The 21,768-nt window shown below is 40.9% G+C and overlaps 1 protein-coding gene across 1 annotated transcript; it reads left to right on the top strand.

Annotated features, from left to right (window-relative positions):
• Positions 1 to 522: 522 nt before the first annotated feature.
• On the top strand, positions 523 to 19,814 carry stk17al (serine/threonine kinase 17a like). Its single transcript, XM_036589619.1, has 7 exons — positions 523 to 997; positions 6,773 to 6,985; positions 12,974 to 13,118; positions 15,380 to 15,506; positions 15,696 to 15,744; positions 16,082 to 16,261; positions 17,899 to 19,814. Exons 1-7 carry the CDS (start codon positions 885 to 887, stop codon positions 18,164 to 18,166), a joined length of 1,095 nt encoding a protein of 364 aa, XP_036445512.1. The 5' UTR covers positions 523 to 884; the 3' UTR covers positions 18,167 to 19,814.
• Positions 19,815 to 21,768: the final 1,954 nt, after the last annotated feature.

Here is a 21,768-nt window from a genome sequence, read left to right as displayed (position 1 = left end):
TATAATAGCTTATTGTGAGGTAGCTTTAAGAGGCATTCAACTTTGGCCATCTGGTTCTTATCAACAGCACCGTTGTGAACAATTCTGGCTCGGTAGGTTTCTCCAAAACAATTTCACATCAACCAACTATGAATTACTTTGTTTACATCTTATTCATTTAATTGTGCACTTGAAATCTGAAAAATCTGCGGAATTCCTCTTCAACATACCTGCATTAGGTGTGTGTGTATGTGTGTGTGTGTGTGTGTGTGTGTGTGTGTGTGTGTGCACATTTTCAAATACCTTTAAACAAATGTCTATTTATAATCTAATGGCCAGGTCTCACACTATTACAACTCTCTCAGCTGAAATCTATACAGTGTTCTGTGTTTTTTAATAATTCTATTTTGTTGAAAGAACTTTAACTCCACATAAAGAAACACTGATGGCATAAACTCAAAGCCACGCCCCCTTTTACGATCCTAAACGCTAATTGGCCAACGAGCGTCGCGTCGAGGGGAGCTGGACATGGCTTGGTAAAGTTCCTCATTGTTTGGCGTGCTTATCCTCACTCTCACACTGATGTCCGTCTGGGAGCACCCGCTGATAGGCTCTCTCCTTTGTACCTTCATGGACTAATCAAGTTGTACACGTACTTCAATGCCGTTTACTGCTTTCCAGAAGTTGGTCGACAGCATTGGCACGCGTGTGCTTAGCGTCTGTGTATTTTGTGACTTTGGCAGGCACGAGTTTCGCTGAATAACTCACAAATTACCGTCTCCGTTTATCCTCAAGAGCCGCTCACCCTAATGGACTAAAAGCAGCTCCCGTTTCAAGTCTATCCGGTTACTGTCAACTTTTACTCCTTAGAAACTCATTAGAGAGCCGCTCTCCTCAGGACTGCAATGCTGGACTCCGCTATCATGAACAAGAACGGAATGGTGACAAAGGTCCACACGAGAATAAGGACGGACCCGTTTGGGGACAATTATGAGCTTGTCGGCAGAGAGCTTGGCAGGTAAGTCTTTTTTTGCCATTATATGCTTTTATACAAGTTCATGCTAGCTTAGTTTCAGAGGCTTGTTTTGGTTGTGGGAATTGTGGGGGTAACTAATAGCTAACAAACGTGGGAACGACAGGCAGAGGTAAATAAACCTCTTTAATTGGAGCACGAATTGCTGCCAGCTGGATTAAACCACATTTATTTTGGCGGTGGGCTTCCTGCACGTGCAGCTGCTAATCCCGGGAGCTGGACGCTGTTAGCGATGTGATTTTTCCCCACCCGCATTCCGACAAGTTCTGCCTCCTGCGCTGTGATGGGTTGTGAGTACGAGCTACTAGCCAGTCGTTGCGCGTGTAATAGTTATTATTAGCCAATCATAGCGCAGGAGCCGGGACTTGTCGGAATACGGGTGGAAAAACAACGCCACCGGCCGTCTAATTTAGAGTTTTGTACTTAATTAGCGCAAGAACGCGATGTTTTTGAGTGCTCCCGTGATCAACACGTGAAGGTTTTAAAACGCACAGTGCTGCTTAACGGGTAGTTAAGTAAACCAAGAATTTGATTTGTCGTATTACAGCACATTAACGGTCTGTTTCGTGATTGTTAACAGCGGTTTCAGGTGAACTGTATTTATGTAATCTATTACCAGCGGCGCTAGGTGACCTCTCCAACTTCTCTAAAACCTTTCTGAGAGTTTTGGTCACCAAACAGGCCACAAATGTAAGTGCCTGCTGTGTAGTAGAACCCCTCAAGGAATTTTCATCACCATCATTCTTCAGCAATGCTAGAACGTTTACATCTCCGTATGGTTTAAGAAGGAAATTTGAGTCCAAAGGAATTTGAATTGGAGTCCAGAAGCGCAAAGAAACGCATAGTTAGTCTCAGATTTGGTCTTGGATGTTCTTTCAGTTCTCAATTACATGCCTGTAATGCAGATTGACATGAAACAGTTGTTAAAAGCTCTAAGCAGTCCTCTGACAAATATTTAACATTTCAATCTAGCAAATTCCTTGTTTGCATATTTCAGCAGAGACCTCTCTGATGAATATCTGCTGGCATTCTGGTTTGAGAGACAGAAAGAGAGACAGATCTGAAAGAGTCTGAGCTTGGCCACCTAACTCGCTTGGAATGTTACCTTTCTCTGAATAAAATGCATTCATGACACCACATGCATGGGTCACAAGGCCCGCTGTTCTTTATATAACCCACACCATCTTGATTTTCGGAGCAGATTGCTGGTTTCAATAGAAAGGAGAATACAGATCTGAGGAGAGATTGTGCCGCGCGTTCAGTCAGTCATAATGTTCTGCATTCCTGCGCTCAAAACACTTCGTAAACCTGCTACACAGCCGTAGAGACAGATGTTTTATCAGTTCAACTTCACACAGCGTAGGATAGAGTACCTTAAAAGCTGATGCTCAAGACTCCTACCACAACTCTCACTGAAACTGTAGTGCATTTAGAAGCCTAGATCTGCGACCTTTCACAGAGTTCACATACATACAGACGCTGACGCGGTGAAGACTGGCGAAGACGGGTGTTGTGAATTGATGTTCACCTTTAGTTGGAATGTTCTTGGTTCTTTCTCTTTCACATATATTAATGCAGGGCTGGCTGGCTGCCAGATCCTGCCCTTGGAGCTTTATTGGACTACAAGGTTAAGAGTTGGAACTAACTGAAGTGAACTGTTCAGACTAAAAGTCAGTGAAAAGCCAACACTTAGCATTGCACAAATGGCATCATGCTTATAGGTGGCTTCTAGCTTCCTTTCGTTGTTGGACACGTTTGAATGTTTGGTTAACCCATCCATTTAACACATTTCCGTCTAAATGTTCCCTTGTTTACAACTTCTTTGATTAGGTGTGTTAGATTAGGGCTGGAACTAAACTGCAGTTTAAGAACGTTCCAGGAACAGGGTTGGGCTCCCGGGTGTCAACTCAGTTGGATGCGAGGAAATTTGCCGCTTCTGTGGAATCAGGCAGAATGAGGGGAGGCGAGATCGTGTCTTCAGGACTAGTTCGTGTGTAATACGCTGTTAATGTATATGCCCTTGTGGGTGTCCCATTTTCTAGTGTTACATAAGTGGGGTGGCCTAATTTCAGCTATTGGGATTTTTTTGGCGCAGCATGTCATTTTGGGAACTTCCCCTGAGGATCCTAGAATGAGTTTATTCCTCTCTCAGCTTCTTTTCACTGTGTGTACAGCTGGCCAGCTAATGTGCAACTGTAGTATCCATTACAGAAGAGCAGCTCATTAAGGCCTGGGGATAATGTAAGAGGACAGTAAACATCACCCAGCTTAAATGATTTTAAAAGGCCAGCTGTGAAGCTTTTGAATGAACTTTAGGAAGTCTACATATATAATGTAGAGATCTAGAGATACCTTGTAGTAACTGGAGAGTGAAAAAGAAACCACTAGGTCTGTCTCCAGCCAATGTACACATTCCTAAGAGACAAAGTGGAGAGAAAAAAAAAGTGCTAGTGGTGGTCTAGTTTCGTGCAGGATGCACAACCACTACTGCATCTGGGTCATGAAACCACGTCGTGCGTCTGTTTCCTGTCTGTATCGTGAATGAAAACATCCTTTAAAACCTTTTAAGGCATCTGAAGGCACCATTCACCGTCAGAGTCAAATGAGGACGTTTCTGTGGACATGGATGGTGGCTTTTTTTATACTTCACAAACGTTACAGCCGTTAGAACAAGGGTTAAAAGGCTGTTATCCCATGTCCCCGAAAGCGAGGCATGCTAATGCTTCGGTTGAACACCAAATGGTGTCCTGTTTCTTCAACTGTTTAAACATGGGGTTATGGTTTTAGTGAATTATGATCACAAGTGTCATGACCTTTGACAGCTTTCTCAAGAAGCACCCCCCCACAGCAAGGCTCTACATTCTTCAGCCAAAAGCTCTACATTCTTCTCTTGGGCTTTGCATTGTTCTTGCTCTTGTTCTTTTTATTCTCCAGCCCAGAACCCTATTTGGGTCATCCGAACTTGACTGCGCTCATTTTGTCTTCAGTTGACCTCAAGAAACTGTGGATCTTCTCAGCTTGTAGGCGAAATAGGTGGTGGATGGAAGAGAATGCATGGAGAATTTTGTGTGTGAGAGTAATTTTTGTTTGGGATCACACTAAGCTTCCTCACGTGCCAAACTAATGAAGTTGTTCTGAGAACTGGCAGGGTTGAAATACCCTGTTTGTGCCAAGCTGCTGAGGCATTCAGGCATTACACTGGGCTGCTGGTGAATGCAGGACACAAAATGAGGTGGTCAGATACCACACTGTTCCCACAGTAGCACCTTCTGCCAAACGACCAAAGAGTGTTAAGCAGGGAAGTCATGTGGGCTTTATATTCACACATTGGTAGAAACTGTGGCTCAGATCCCTCACAGTTTCACTGCTTTGCGTTGCGTGTGTCTTGTCTCCAAACTCCATAGTTTCTACAAGGGCTGTACAGTATGGACAGATTACTAGTACTGTTTGTTTTTAGCCTATTTAAGGTGTTCTCTGCACATGTGCCACATATCTACACATTTAATTGAAGTTTTGGGGGGATTTCAGCCATGCTAACTTGTGGTACATCTATTGGCTAACAACGGGCTTGTAGGCCATTGGTCAAAGTTGACGAGGAGTGCTCCATCACCCCATGCTTTGAGCTCTGGCTTTAGAAGGCATTGGATTAGTTTAGACACATTAAACCCAAAATTTAATCAGTAAATATCGCTGCTGTTGAAAGAAAACCTTGTATCTCAATTTTTGACGTTTTTCAGTTTTTAACATAAAATACCTCTTGTCCTTAAGATTTTATGTAAATTTCATGATGAATGGACCAAAAGAAATGACCCAAAATGACTTGGGGGGGGAAAAGGTCTGGTTCCATTCACTTACATTGAAGTAAAGTAGGTTTTTTCCTTCTCCTGTAAAGTTACCATTTTGTATAATAGGCACACAGGAGCTTCTGCTGAGCTTTGGTCTCTGGCTAAGTATAGCAGTAGACACAGTGAAAAAGTGAGAGAGCCAGTTATTTGTAGTAATGGTAAAGTGGGTGGTCTCTTGTACCCCCCACATACATTCATACACAAACACACACGCACGCTCCCTCAGACACACTGCGGCAGTGTCTTATTGTGAGGCTTCCTAAAGGAGAGGAGGGGCTAGAAGCAATTTGTTCTTGCTGCTGTCAAGCGACAGAATGTCTAAATTGGCTTGTCTGTCTTTGTCTGCCTGCCTGTATGTGCAGAGCCAAGTTCTCACTCTTTTGAGTGGTCGCTGAGGTGAGTGTGTAGGCCGGACATCAGATGTGGAGGATGACCTTGTGTTCGTGTGTGGGAAGGAGACCCTTCAACTGTCACTCTCTTATCTTGAGTGTCAGGCAGTTGTGGAAGAAGTTGATATAAAGACGGGGTGGAAAGAAAAGAGAAAGATGTCCTGGGGCTGTAGGTAGGAAGAGAGGGAGGTGGATGAGTAATTGATAATTTATCTAGAGTTGATAGGTAAGTGAATAGTTCACTGTTTAGTGGCGAGGAGTCAGAGTTTTTGCAAAGTGACAGACAATAAAATGTTACAATAAAATACCATGAAACTAGGAGGCGCAACACTGTGTGGCAAATGCATGTAAATTCGTCCATTAGACTCTATTTTCTACAGTAGGAGAGGAGACCAGTAGGAAATTTTTAAAACAAATAAGTAATCATAATACAAATTGGCAACTAATTATTAATTAGTTGAATCGGAAAGTAAAATTTAGGTTAAAAAATGAATCATGGCGGCACTACTTGAATGACAATGTTTATCTGTTAGTTATCAGCAGGATGGAACTGTGGGTGTAGAACAACAACTATGATAAGAGCATGAATGTCATTCCTTTTCCAAACCAAAATGCATGCTGCTGAGAAATTCTGAAAATCACCAGTTAAGTTTGTGACCTCACCAGCGTGCGATTCCCTCCCTCTTCATGTCAGTAATTATGAAAGTACTTTAAGTGACAGCGCAGTGTTAGCTCCAAATATGAGTCTCAGTTATGAGTCATTGTGGTCAGCAGGCTAGTCGTTTGTCATCACATTGTGGGGAAACGTCTTCTGCCGGCGCAGCTGTGACTGTTCGTGTTCCACATGCAAAAACATGCGATCAGTCTGCCTTTTAGGCTTTAGTGGCCAACCTCCTGATTAAGTTTCATGCTGACCGTGCTTTATTGAGAACACAGGTGTTTTTCTAGACATGGGTTATAATTAGTTTTGGTTTAAATTACGTTAACACTCTCTGGTGAGAAATGCGTGAAGTGTAGGATTAAGCTTAATTTCTGTCCAGACGGCTTCTCTTCACCTCTTTAAATTGTGAATGAACAACGTGACTGAGGGACACCAGAGTTTTATTTTCTCTTAAAATACTTAAGACTTATCCTCAAAATTCAACGTCTGTGATTCCAACTCACTTGAAAACCTGACTGCTCTAGTAATTTTGTATCTGTGTCTTTAATTATTCATATTAATCACTGTAATAAAGCTTTGTATCTCCAAAATGTTGACTTTGTTAGAATAGATGTTTTTCAAAGCACATTAATGTAGTCAGATTTTATTCCAAGTAATTTTGGACCACATTGGTCCATCCATTATGAAATGTGCACACACTAATAAAAAACGGAAAATTTTGAAGTTACAGAGTTTTGTAACAGCACTGATATACTTTTCAAAACCATGCTGCACTGCAACGTAGATATTACTCAACCTAGTATGGTATCGGCCCATATCACATGAGGATAGTGATGGAGTGATGTATGTTGTTGTCTCCCACCAGAGGGAAGTTTGCCGTGGTGAAGAAGTGTGTGGAGAAGGCCACAGGGAAGGAGTACGCTGCCAAGTTTTTACGGACACGACGGAAGGGCCAGAGCTGTCGCGATGACATCTTGAATGAGGTCGCTGTGCTGGAGTCAGCTAAGGCCAACCCATACGTAGTGGGGCTTCACGAGGTGTACGAGACCAGAGCGGAGCTCATACTGGTGCTGGAATGGTAAGAGATGCATACATAGACATACATCCATCCCTATATCAGGGTCTCCATCTCCAGGCTTGAAGTGCTGTGCCCCGTGCTGCTTTGTGTTGTGTTTCCTCTGATCTAATAGGCCTGAATCATTACCTAATTTTCAACTCCTTTTTCAACATGTTCCGGTTGATTACAGCAGAGAATATACAAAACTGAGCAATACAGGGGCAGCTCTGACTGTAGTCAGGAAACACTACTCTAAGGCACTTCAACTCAGTGTATGAAGCTGGTCTATTAAGATGGAGAACATCTTGTTGAGTGCAATGACCTACAGGACACCCTGCTACACTATATATGTAGTATACATATACACATGCATACTTGTTATGGATAAAATCACTTACTTTTATGTTACCTAAGAAGTATTGTATTATACTTTAAGAAGTTTTTTTCATTTAGTATCTAGTGCAGAAGCACAGTAGGCAATATTTTTAGGCTTGCGCCTGTATATTTTCTGCCCCTAAACCCTGGGTTGCACTTCCCTGCTGGTCTCAGATGCATGTTCCAACTTAATAACCGCAAGAAATCAGAGAAACAGGGCACTGAAAATAACCCCTTCCCAATGGGAATGCAAGATTATTGTGCTTTTCCCTCTAAAGCCAGCCCAGGATCCAGCCCAAAATAGTCTCTCGAACTAAATCTCTCTCTCTCTGTCTTTCCCTCAGCAAGCTCTGCTGTAGTTCTGGATTCAAACCTAATACCGTAGTCCAAAGCTGACCAGCTACCTGACCATGACCTGATACTGCTTTGCATAGGTAGAACATCACACATACAACGTAAGTGGTCCAGCTATTTTCACAGACCACTAATGGTGCATGAGTGATGTTTCTAAGCAGAAGTATGGCAACTATAGGCAGACCCATTAGAGCCTGTACAGTTCTTTGTACTGAACTAGTAGTCCAATTCTTTATCTCAGAACTGCAGTATTGTGTGTGTAGAAGCTATGAGGACTTTGGATAGCAGGACTGTGTGGTGCAGAATTATGAGGAATGCTGTTATGAGGAATTCTGGCTTCTGGAGGGAAATCAGTATGAAGAGTTGATAACGGCGTCTAATATGGCGGAAATGAGAGGCCATTAACCCCGAAAAGCATGAAACATTTAAAACATTTACCAAAACTCCCCCTCCGTCTTACCATCTCTCTTTCTAGTATATATCTTTTTGGTATTTTTTATTTTTTTTTTCCCTTGGTTTACCTAGATTTTTCCCCTCATTGTTAAAGTTGCTGCGCTTTCACAAACTCTGCACTTTTTGTGACAGAACTGCCGTGTGCGTGAATGCGTCTACACACAGGATGCTGGTTGATGGAGTGACGAAGATTTTGAGAAATGGTAGATTGCATCTGTGTCTGACTCTCAATGGGTCGAAAAAGGAAAAAAAAAGCCACTTCCTGAACTGACTTCTGCTGAAGATCAGCTGTGTGTCAGTTAACAGCTTCACGCACACACACACCCCACAGACACAATGAGTGTCTTGTCTCTTTACCTTATTAGGAAAGTGTCATTTTCTCAGTGCTGCACTGCCTTTAAGCTGATTGTCAGTTCTGATGGGTGATGCTTAACTTGATTAGTCCTCCTCTTCTCTTCTCTTCTCTTCTTTTCGTTTTTCTTTTTTTTCTCTCTTCCCCCTCTTTCTCCCTCACAATTTCTTATTTCTTGTTTGTAATCTTTTTCTTTCCTTCCCATGTACTTATTCTATCTATCTATCTATCTATCTATCTATCTATATATGTGTGTGTATATGTGTGTGTATATATATATATATATATATATATATATATATATATATATATATATATATCTTTTCTCTTCCTTGTCCTTAAATTCTTTCTTTTTCTTTTTCTTTCTCTTGCTCTCTCTCACCTTTTTTTAACCTTGGCTTGGCAGCATGTTCCTTGTAATGTTCTCTGTGTTCTAAGAGCAGTGATAAAAGATTATTTTAATGTGGTCTAAGAAGGTAATTCCTTCTGTCTGTGTTTGTGTGTGTGAGAGAGAAAAGAACATTGTGTGTCTGATTTCAGTTGGATGTTCTTTTGTCTGTCTCCATCACACGCACTTTCATTTTTTTCACTCTGTTGATCCTGTTCTCCCTGAGATATGTGTGGGCCTGTTTCACAGTAAAACCAGAAGAACCAGAGCGTCAGTAAGAGGGAGAGCGAGAGCGAGGGAGCAGGAGATGCAGCGAAATAATTTTCCATTTCCTGTGGCTTTTCTCGCAAGGCTTCTAAAAGCAGCACAGCAGCAACAGACACACATAGAAGCCTGCAGCCACAACCACATCCTCGGTACTGCCGAGTGCAAAAGCAGTGGCACACTTCTTATCTTACCCTTTAAAGTTTAAAGGCAGGACGCTGCAGCACAGAGAAAATGCCCCGTATACTTCTATGTGAACATGAAAGCTTTACAAGAAACCCAACCACAATGAAATCAGGTCATGGCCTGGACATTGGTCAGCATTTGGCTACCCTTTTGTTCTTTTTAGTTTTGGTTATCTTTCAGTTGAGTGGATGATGGACGTTTAAGGTCTGTTTGGATTGTTTGGCCGTGACTAAAAAGAAAGCTAAAATTAAAATAGCTGGAACCACGTCTAAACACAACTCTTGTCGCTCGTCTGTTATGAGGTGTTTATGAATTTCGTTTCTGGGCTGACAGGATTTCTGACCTGCTCTCACCCTTTTCTCTGAGATGACTAATCTGTTATTCATTCCTCTCTAATTAAGAACGACAAGTCCCCGTATCACTGAGTGTCTCCTTCTATCCCTTGGTCTTTCTCACTTTGAACTCCTTAATCATACACTGGAATTAGCAGACCTGAAACTTCTTATGTAATTTTTTCACTACCATGCCTTCATCTTAATCTCCTGCTTCTTATTTTTCCTTTCATCCCCATTTTTTTCACTCTTGCCAGCAGCCGAATGATACATTCTGCAGCTTTCAGCTGCTACAGATGTACAGACTACTGCAGACTAGCTAGGCCAGCAGAGCCCTCCATTTGACATCTGGTCCACCTTGAGCCAGTAGCAAGTCAACTTGTGTGTAGAAATGTGTAAAAAGTAGTTCTTTTTCAGCACTGTGTAGTCTGGAAGGCTGTACTGGTGGTAAAGTAGTAATATTCCCAGCCAATGATCTTTTGATGTGTCCTGGAATGTCTTTAAATTGTCAGTTGTGGTGCCCTCTAATTGTCTGTAACTGCAGTATTCTTTGTACTAAGTGATTAGGGCATTATAAAGCTACTACAGTTTCAAGCAAAAGGAAATTTTGCTCTGGTCGCAGACAGGGCCCTGGTTTTTCACACTCATTAATGGGAAAACTTTAAGGAGGAGCGCAGAGGGAGCCATGCTTTATTTTGAAGAATATTAAAACATGGATTTGGGCCATTCTCCATAGGGGTGTAATGATTATGAAGCAGAGACCAAAACCACAATACAGATGTCCTCCGTCTTATTTCACAGTTCCGGAAGACAGAACTGTGATGCCTTCCCTCACCACTGCAAACCCCAACCCGCTTCCACTGCTGCTGGTGCAGCCTGTTGAGCTCTCATTACGTTACTAATGTAACAAAATGTCAAAATGATCACTATAACATATGTAAATCCCGAAATTATTATTCTGTTTAAGGTTGGGGCAAGGTGTATACCCTGTTTCAAATTATTGGTAATTTAATAAAACTTGCAGTCTGTAAATAAAGCAGTCAGCCCTGAGAGGCCATGCATTACAGTGATTTTACCACACTCAAGGGGTATAAGACTCAAGTGGCTTACTGCTTTCGTAAAATGGTGACAAAGCACAAAATGGTAAAATAAACCAGTGTTCAATGAATCATTTCATTCATTATTAATAGTAATCTTACTAAACAATTCTTTCACCTCACATAGTCTGCTTACAGTAGGCCATGGCTATGGTTATGGTCCATGATCAGCACTGTGGTCATGTAGGAATATGGAGTATTTTACAACTCAGCCAGATTTTAGAACTGGGACTATCCTTTTACAATACTAAACCCTTTTTAAGCATGAACTTATGCACAGGTCCCCATATAGGGTTTCGTATACCTTCTTATACCAAATAGAAGGCGGAATGTGCAGTTTATACTTTATTTATTATTGCTTTCATGTCTTCCGTGCTTTGGCTGTTTCTTTAAAGAAATCACACCCCCACTCGTTCTCCCCAAGCAGGAACTCAAGCACCCAGTTTATAGGTTTATATGAAAGGTGATGGCCATGCTGATAAGTCTTTCTCAATACCCCAATTATTTACACAGCTGGAGCTGGAATTATGTAACAAATACACTGTACACGTACACACAGGTCTAAAATCCTCTGCACATGGCTCTCATTGTCCTTCCTTTCATCGCCCAAGAGCACATCCAGCAGCAAATCCCTGTAGTCACGGGAACCCACACCAAAGTTATGCAAGACTCAGACTTGACCCACTCCATCTAATGTGGTAATTGGGCATCTTTCTTGGAAAGTGATGCTGTCAAGGTTGGGGGGTGCGTCTAGTGTGAGATGGATGTAGACTAGAGAGCTGTACGGCAGAGTGGATTTCACACAGCCTTGACTTCCAGTCCCCAGATCTCCTTGGTGGACTGAACCGTCAAAGTGGAATCATCTTGTTGAAGCGTGGAGGATTTTAATATAGGAAAAGTGGAGTCGCCTCATTTGTTTTAATGTCAAGTCAAAGTTTATTTATATAGTGCTTTTTACAACAGGCATTGTCACAAAGCAGCTTTACAGAAAACTTTGGGTCCAAGCCCCCATGAGCAAACCAGTGGCCACAGTGGCAAGGAAAAAAGAAAAAGAGGCTGATAAACTGTGGAAAAAATCAATTGCATTAAGCTTAATTTAGCTTTTAAAGTACTTCTTTGTTCTTTACATCTCAATCTTTATTATTATTATTATTATTATTATTATTATCATTCAAGGCAATTTCAAACCCACAAAACTTGAATTAATTGATACAATTAAATAGGCTTATTTTGTTACTGTGCCTTTAAAACTGATGTATGTAAATGATCTCTGTTCTTATTGGCTATCTGGTATTGTGCCTCATTTAAAAAGCAATTCAAACTAAATACTCCTAATAACGTCAGTGTGGCTGAACAGAAGGATATGTAAATGTGTGTTTGTGACCTCACAGAAATGCTAAATTCAAAACTGGCAGTTTTTGCAGTTTCCATGTATGGGATGTGTAGACTGGGCAATAAACAGTACGTTGTGAAACCTGAACAGCATTATACTTCATCCAAGATTTTTCTTAAATAAAAATCCATGATATGGGGCCCTTTTATTCCAGTATTAGTGCACAAGGATTTGAGGAAACAACTGCATGACTTTGCAACTGCCATTTGATTTGATCCTCTACAACTACTTTGACAATAAAACTTGTAGTTTTATTACGTTTTACTTTATTGAGCTTAAGTAGGCTGATAGTTCATGTATGGGTGTAGGAGTTCTAGAAACCTCTTTCAGTTATCTTCATAGGCCAATGACCAGCAGGTCCTGCCCTCTTATTAGTGCCCATAAATCTGGGGTAATTACAGCCTGTATTGTTTCAGGGGTGGGGGGTATTGATTTATTGCTGTGATTTCTGTAGCTCTTGCCGTGGGGTCACTTTTTTGCCTTTTTGTGTGTGCATCATTGCTAAAGTGCTAAGGAAACGTTATGTAATTTGAAATTTGTGTGTGTGTGTGTGTGTGTGTGTGTGTGTGTGTGTGTGTGTGGTTCTTGACTGTAGTGTAATGTTCTTCATTCTTTGTCTTGGAGGTTTGGTACATTTTGAATGGCTGCAGGCCAAGAAGATTGAACACGATATCACCAATTGCTAATATCCGTTCATTAGTGCTTTAGAGGGGGGTTGAATACTGCTAGGAGTCCTAAAGTTTAGTGTAGCACTGAATTATGAATATTTTTCTGACATTAATTAAAACATCTATGTGTATCTCTTTCTCTTTTAGTGCTGCTGGAGGTGAGATTTTCAACCAATGCGTTGCAGAAAACGACGAGGCCTTCACAGAGAAAGACGTGATCCGATTGGTTCGGCAGATTTTATCAGGCGTGGCCTTCCTTCACCGAAACAACGTTGTCCATTTGGACCTGAAGGTAGGCATGCTTATACTGCATGAGCACGTGTTACAGTCTCCAGTGACTAATGGCACTAATAAATTGCTCCTGACCTCTCTGCTGCACCCGGTCTCACTGTAGCTTTTATTTTCGAGGAAGCGGGTTACATAACAAACAGGAGCTGCGACTCCAGATGGGGCGTCTGCTATTAGATTTCTAGGACCAATAAACCTTTACTGTTGTCTTTCAGGCAGTTATTAGGTATGCGCATGTCTGTAAGGGAATGCGTTGTATAACAAAAGATGAAGCAGTTGTCTCTACTAGGGCAGTCAGGAAGATTCAGTTAAACTTAATAAAAAAAAAAGCATTCTCAATGAATCAGCAGTTAGTTTGCCTGGTGAAAATGTTTATTGTAAATCCTCCAATTGGTTTCTCTTACAGATAGACACGGAGCCTGACAGTCTTTAAATTCTAAATGCGGTAATTCAGAGTGATTTGATGTGAAATACTGTGCTGTAGAGGAATTTGCAGTTCTAGTCAGAATACAGTGGTGGTAGTGATGGGAACCAGTGGTTGCAACGTCTGATGCAAATACAGGCTTTTTTTATTTTATTTATTTATTTATTTATTTTAAACAACCTAGAACCCCTGGTGAACCTACGCTTGAGTCCGTGTATGTAGTATTTAAATTGGTAAAATACAGGTAAATCTTGGGTGGGGGAGGGTGTTTCTTTGGGTACTGTTTTGTCTTATAACACCCTGCATGTACCACGCTACCATCTATGGGTAAAAAAATGTTTTAGGTCTTATTTCAAAACTGGTGTACAAGAATGTCTTGATATTCATAAAAATTTCATATAATAACTTTCTTTGAGGCATTCAGATGTGGATGTTTGGTTCCTCTCACCACCACTGTGGTTAAGTCTGACTCAGGTCAAGTACGTTTCTCTAGAATGGCGTATTTCCCATTAAACTACTCTGATTGACTTTTGTTTTTATTTTGACCATTTTAATTTTGCAGAAATTAAAAAAAAATGGTGAAATTACCCGTTAAGCCTATTTAAATTCATTATGTATCATTTTCCAGTTAAGTATTTTCTTCATACTGTCTTATTATTCATTAATGACTATTTTTGTTTGACCTCTTCAGTTAGTCATCAAACTGATCAGTGGATTACACGTTTACATAATCAAATGTAAATGTTAGGGCTGTCGTTACCTAGTCACTACAGTCACTTCTGAATAGTCTGGGAACTGAATTTTCTTCTGTCTGAACCAGACTCTGTGACCGGAGGAGAATTGCCATAAATCTTACAGCTGTGTGGGGCCAGTATTGATTTATGGACGTGATTTTTAACCTCCCGTCCATAGACTTGCCTTATCAGATCGGAATGACTTTGGAGACAAGCCGTGGACAGCATACTAGACATAAAGTGAAAGAAAGGCTTGATGGGAGAAGGATAAACAGATTTATTAAGATGATGAAAAAATAGCAGAGGAAAAGTCTTCCCTTATCCAAGTCATGCATCAGCTGTCTTTAGTTGGGCAGGCAGAGCCACCAGACCACAGATCACTGGTAAATAGACAAGTTTAAAAGTACAAATTAAAATGACCCTGGAATGTTGCTTTGCTATACTCTGCGCATTATGCTCCCTTTAATTGACCATCACCAATATCTTTCCTGTCAACATGTGGAAAGTAAGAGTTCAGAAAGCAAGAGGGTTTATGTGAGAGAGTGAGGGAGAGTGCATGAGAGAACTACATGGCATGCATACTTGTTAGTGCTTTATGAGGTCAATTTAACATAGAAAGGCTCAGTAGTGTGCCATGGCCTTTCTACAAACAATACAAGATTAATCCATCACCATGATTTATTATCAGCATGATAGATTGTGCCCTCGGGTTCACTGGAGAGACATTTAAAGGCTGCCAGTCTACATGACGTAATGAAATGTTTAGCACAAAGAATGCGTTTTCCTTAGAACACCTCTAATTGGACATTGTAACAATCCGTCATTTGCTTGATCCTGTGTAATTTGCTGCTGAAAGCTTTCAATTTCCAAGTAATTGTATGTAGGAGTGTAAGGGCATGTCGCAGCATGAGTTTAACCCTTGTAGCACCAGTGTCTGCCTTTATGCAGACGTCATCCTGAAACAGGCTTTTAGCCACAGGAATGGAGTTAATTGTTTATTTATTTATTTTAGTATTTTTAAAGTAACCGGTTTTGCTTGTGGAGTGTTCTTTTGTTGATGTGTCTGTTAACATTTCTGTTTGTTTTGCTGTGTTTTGTGTCGTCCAGCCTCAGAACGTGTTGCTGACCAGTGCCCAGCCGTTGGGAGATATCAGGATTGTAGATTTTGGCCTGTCACGACATGTAGACAAGACGTCAGAGGTGCGAGAGATTCTGGGCACGCCGGAATATGTCGGTGAGTGACTCTGGTTTGTTGGCAGTGCAAATCATGATCCAAATAATGTTATTGACCTTTTTACAAAAATTAGAGTACAAAGTTGGCCTGCTTCTTCACTTTAGAATCTGGTGGTTATGCAAAGCTTTTATATGGATAAAATGATATGTTATTAGTAGTTAACAGTCTGATTCTCTCCTCCACCAACAGCTCCTGAGATCCTGAGCTACGAGCCAATCAGCACAGCTACAGACATGTGGTGAGTAAGAGTTCAAAAAGCAGGGGTGTGTGTGTGCATGCGTGAACTGCATGGCGTGCATACTTGTTTAATGCTTTTATGAGGTTCATTTAATGTAGAAAACTCGTAGTGTGTCACGGCCTTCCATCACAATCATTTATCTGCTGGATAGTTTCTACAGTCTCTAAAACTTTTACAACCCTCAGGTTCACTCGGTACACAATTAAAGGCATGCAAGGTCTGCATAACTAGGTGAAATGTCTTTTAGAAAGGATGCCATGTATTGATTTCTTTATAAATGATGAGTATAGGTCATTATCATGTCATGTATTTTAATCACACTTTTATTTCTTTGCAGGAGCATTGGTGTGTTGACGTACGTGATGTTGACGGGTGAGTCACCTTTCCAGGGTGAGGACAAGCAGGAGACCTTCCTCAACGTCTCCCAGGTCAATGTGGACTACTCCCAAGATGTTTTCGAAGGAATCTCTGCCCTCGCTGTGGACTTCATCCAGTCACTGCTCCACAAAAACCCTAGGTAAGTTTAGAGGTAGTGCTTGTCGCTGAGTGTTATAGACATAATTTGAAGTCCATTTTTTGTCCATCCACTTCAAAGTTAGGCTGAGGTTGTGTGGGGAAATTAGGAAACAGTAGTTCTGTAGCTGCCTAGCTGTGATCAGAGTGCTGGAGTTCCAGCATGGGTTGATGATAATCCATCTGATATAGACTACACCATGTATGGACAATCACTTTAATGGTTAGGCTCCAGCTTCATCATACCCTCAGTTTGGAACTAAATATTATTAGTTATTCTCCAAGCCAGAACCTTAAACGGCCAGAATGCCTCGGGTTATTTTCCGGATGCACGTTTTCAGAAGTAGTTTTTCATAATTAAAATGTCAAGCAGTAGAGGTCTAAAGTTCTTGGGAAAAGACAGATTTATCCATTTCTTCATCTTTATACTATAAATCTAGCTATTTCTAAACTAAGAAAAATGGTCTTCTTACGCTCCAGTTGCATTTAACTGAGCTTACATAACCTGACTGATGAAGCGGCAGGACTTGGCTTTGCTCCTCTCAATGAAAAAATAAACACGGCGTTCTAATCTCGGGTCTTAATCTCATTAAAATGCAGTGGCCTCTTGGTTTCGAATGTACAGTGAGCTGACCCCACCGTCCTGAAGTTTCCCACATTACTCTGGCTCCCTGCTGACGCTGATGCACAGCAGTGGCCATTTTGGCTCCGTCAGTGTGACTAATGGCAGCCCAGATCCGTCACCATTGCAGCTCTATGAGAAACGATGGCAGCCCTTGCATCTGATCCAGCACTATAATCTGCACTTACTAAAACTTTATGGCCACAGATCATCGGCGGTATTAAAGACGGAGAGGAAAAATGAAAGAGGTTACAGCTATGTGGAAAAATTCTTCTGTATCAGAGTAATTCTGGAGAGAAGGGAAAATCCTGGGGAGAGGGAGACAGGGCTTTGAGTTTCGAGGTTTTTGTGGAACCTCTGGAAAAAGCATGCGTCTGTGACATTTTAAACCACATTTATGGAGTGCTTCGCAATAGATTTGATTTAATTTGTAGTAATTAAAAATGGAAATTGACCTCAAGTAAGGCTGCACGGTATATTGATTTGCTTATTGTGATATCGAACTTCACAGTACTGATTTCACAGTAGTTTGGGATAAGAAAAATAGCCTCCAACCAAATCACTGAATCTTTTTATTGTGTTTTATGAGAATCCTGATCACTCACATTTTGTGGGAGTTTGGATGGAACACAACACTGGCCAGGTCTTTACAGAATATTACAGGGTATATTGCCATTGAGAGATGCAGCTATGCAGTTAGGCCTGTCACCAATATTACATAATTGCCTAATTGCAATTAATTTAGGTGATCATTTATTAAAGCTATTATTTTCCACAATTTTTAGTTCACATCTTGTTTACATCACAACAAACACAATGTGAATTCGGTCAACTTCTGACTTGGTTCTGTAACACCTTTAGAGGGCAGCAGCGAGCAATAGCAAGATAGCTAATTAGCTTATTTGGCCACTTTAAACTTGTGCTTTAATAATTGTATATAATAAACAAAAAACATATTTTTAATCATGATTATACCTACGCTAATTATTTCTTACCCATTTTCTCTTCTCTTTCTTCAGAGATCGAGCGACAGCAGAAGAGTGTTTGAACCACCCCTGGTTGAACATGCACGCTCTCCCTCATGGTGCCCCCACATCACTTGACGAGCAGGAGGCGAGCCAATCAGAATCTGAGCCCGAGAGTCCTGCCCCTTCCCCAGAAATGTTAGTCATTCCAGCGTACCCCACATGCCCAGGCCAGGGGGACCTGAAGACGGGCCGGGATGCGTTTAGCTTCTCCGAGCCGTTCACCACCCTCCCTGAAATACAGCAGGAACTCATCTGTTAAGAGTGACTGTCATGGACGCCAATCAACGGAGGGCTGAGTTAATTTATCAGCCAATGAGGTTCTTCACTTTCACGCTGAGAACCTGTCTGCACTGGTGTGAGCTGGTTTGCATTTGACAGCGGTGGTCCACTCAGGTGTTTTGGCCCCCAACTGTATGCTTATGTATGTGTGTGCATGTTGCTGGTTGAGAGGTTGAGATACTGTGCTGTGTGTTTGGGTACTGTATGAGGAGACGTGTCGTCAGTAGAGATTATATGCACTTCTTGTCCAGTGGAACGTGCATAAGCCCTCTACAAGCTCTTAAACAAGCCCTTAATAAAGTATTTGTAAGTTATTAATAAAGTTGTTTTTAAGAATGCCACCGTGGACTGTACCTCCAGTCTGAATTAAGCAAACAAGCTTTGTCTATTTATGGCTTCTCCTCCGTGTGCATGCATTCCCTTGCTGTCCATCAGTGTAAACAGGAGCTTCTCTGGGAACTGACCATTGTGCAGCTCAGAACGGTAGTAATCTTCATCTGGAGATGATCTGAAATTTGAACACAGTGAAAATGATGAGGTCACGGATGACAAAGACTTTTATTTTAAAGAGAACTCATCCGATTGGCTGACTGGCACGTGTACTGATGAAGCAGGATCTCTCCGTCTGATAGAAGGTGGTCATCACTGTGGTGCTTTTGCGTTCTGCTGTTTTGCAATGCAGTGGACCTGTCTGGACTTGCAATGGGTTCTTGCTTTAGGATGCTGGGTTGGGAATAGGATCTCCAATGAATTTTCTGAAGAACTGACTTTAGGATATTTTGTTCAAGCACTTTTATTTAAAAAAGAAAAGAAAAAAATTGTGTTTAACCTCAGAACAAGTGCTAAGAAGTGGCATAGTGCCAAAGACTTGTTAACATGGTTCAAGAAAAGCACAGTTTAGTAGAGTTAGAGATGTTCACGCACGTGTACATACCCACACTCCACTACTGTAATCTGTTCCTATCACTGTTCTCCACAACTTGCCACGAATGCCACTTTTCTGTTCTGTAGAGTTTCTCAAGACGTTTTGCTTTTGTTGCACAGATTTTCATGTATAGTACTCGTGTTTAAGGGGCTGTTTTTTTTTTTGTTTGTTTGTTTTTGCCCCCCCACTTCTTTTACCTGAACATTTTGTATGTAATGTCCTGCTCTTTAGAGCTTCATATAGGTATGGAAAGGAGAAACAAAGTGGCCACCTCAGAAAATTTTCTTAAGCATCATCCCATAGACCACCATGCCGATGTTGCAGCTGGGCCATTTTAGTTTTCAGTTCATGCTTACTGGCATAGGAATGATTCAGCAGTCTAACTTGGGCTAATTCAGAGCATGCTCCGGGAGCTGGGAACTATGGGAGAACATTTTGAGAAGCAGTGTATATTAAAAAAAAGTGTAAATTTTTGGTTTTAAAAGAGAACATTGTGTAAAAAGTATTTTTCTATTTTCCATTGTATTTGAAGGTTTAATATGTAAGAAAATATAAAGATTGTATTAATTTAGAATTTTATACTTGTTTCCTCTGTGCTTAAGGCAAGTTTGCACTTATGTCGAAGTGAACTGTCTCTTGATGAGTTCAATATTATTGGCGTTGCTGGCAAAGTATTGAAGAAGAATAATAAATGTACATTTTCATATGAAAGTGTGATTGTTTTATTTTGGTTTGTAACCACACTCACTTGGGTTCTTGGATCAAATCATAATGTCAACATGTTTGTCTCAGTACAGGCCTGAACTAACACAGAAGCCAATTGATCACGTTTTATTGTTGGTATGATAGTTTTAAAGGGGCTTTGTTGAGGTTTAGAAGTGGCTTTTTGCAATCTGATTAGCACAACACAGGAAATTCCAGCCCCCTGAGAGCAGTGTTGTACGTACTTAAACACTCACTCATGCTCTCATAGTCCTATTTTGGACGAATACTTGCAATATGGACATGATCTGTGTTTCCTGCCTTTCAATTTCTCTTTCTCTCTCTCTCTCTCTCTTTTTCTCTCTCCTCTTACACGCAAATAAAACAATAGAAAGGCCAGCCAATAATTCTTGCTTTAATGTGTCTTTCCTGTGAAGTTCGGCTCTCTTCCAACATACACACTCAAACACACACACTGGTCTCAGGAGTTTCCGTTTCCCTGGGGGATAAAAGGAACATCCTGCTGTTTTAGCCTGGAATGTGAAAGTTCTGATTCACTCTCACTCTCACTCTTTCTCTCTCACTCTTTCTCTCTCTCTCTCTCTCTCTCTCTCTCTCTCTCTCTCTCTCTCCTGTATATATAGATAGATAGATAGATACTCACTAAGCACTGTAGTAGGAACCTGTCTTCTGCTGTTGTAGCCCATCCGCCTTAAAGCTCAACGTGCATTCTGCTCACTACAATTGTACAGAGTGGTAATCTGAGTTATATAGCCTTTCTGTCCGCTCACACTAGCCTGGCCATTCTCCATTGACCCCTTTCATCAACAAAGCATTTCCCTCTGCAGAACTGCCTCTTACTGGATGTTTTTTCACTTCTATTAAAGATGAAAGGAAATCAGCAGTTACAGAAATACCGCCTGGCACCAACAATTATCCCAAGATCAAAATGACTAAAACCGCTTTTTTATCCCATTCTGATGCTTAATGTGAACATTAACTGAAGCCGCTGGCCCACATCTGCATGATTTTATGCACTGCACTGCTGCCACACAATTGGCTGATTATATAACATGAATAAGTAGGTGTAAAGGGGTACCTAATAATCCTCATCTGTTTCTTTTATTCTGTCCTTGATTCTTCCCTCAGCTTTCAAATAGAAGTGTTTTTCTGTATACCATGTTCAGTTTGTTTCTTAGTTCTGCTCCACACACTCCACAGAGTGGTTGGGCCTGTGCTGGCCATATACATGCCTATGTACATATGTATGCCTATATGGTCAGCCTTTCTTTACCCTGACTGTTTCATATCATATATACAGTAAGGTATGCCGAGCCCACCATCTCCTACAACCACAATAACAGAACATTCCAGGATAAAAGGATTTAGAATTGAAAACATCTCTAAAGACAAAGGAATCCCTTGAGAGATCAGTGGCCTGAACCTCTTACTCAACATTACATAACCAAAAGACAACAGCATATGGGGCTTTTGTAGGGGGTGAATAGCAAAAGAGCAGGTCTTGACTTTAAAAGTTCCAGCTTGTAGTTTTTCAAAACAATTTAATGTATCCAATCCGTCCCTTTATCCCAAATGTAGACATGTTTAGTGTCTGTCTGCTTTTGAACAAGGCTAAAACACTGTAGCTAAATGTAACAGCAATTAGCTTTGTGCAAATGTATTGTTATCTATAAAAGAAAAGAGTGACGTGATGTAAAAGACACATAAATCCACTAATGAGTGAATTTTACTTAAATATATTCATTTAAAGTTCATCGTTGTATGAGTATATGAATAATTCCTACTGCAAGTACAAAATGTGTGTTTTATACACACTCATATGCAAATGTTTGGGCACCCGTGGTCAATTGATAGTGAAAATAAGTTAACATATCCTCTACAGACAACACACTTAAAATGGCATTTTCTGCTAATTTTAGTGCACTGTTTACATT

Source organism: Colossoma macropomum, unplaced genomic scaffold (assembly GCF_904425465.1).
Source record: "Colossoma macropomum unplaced genomic scaffold, Colossoma_macropomum, whole genome shotgun sequence".
In the NCBI taxonomy this organism is placed as follows: Eukaryota; Metazoa; Chordata; class Actinopteri; order Characiformes; family Serrasalmidae; genus Colossoma; species Colossoma macropomum.
This window is presented reverse-complemented; position numbering and strand designations above follow the sequence as displayed.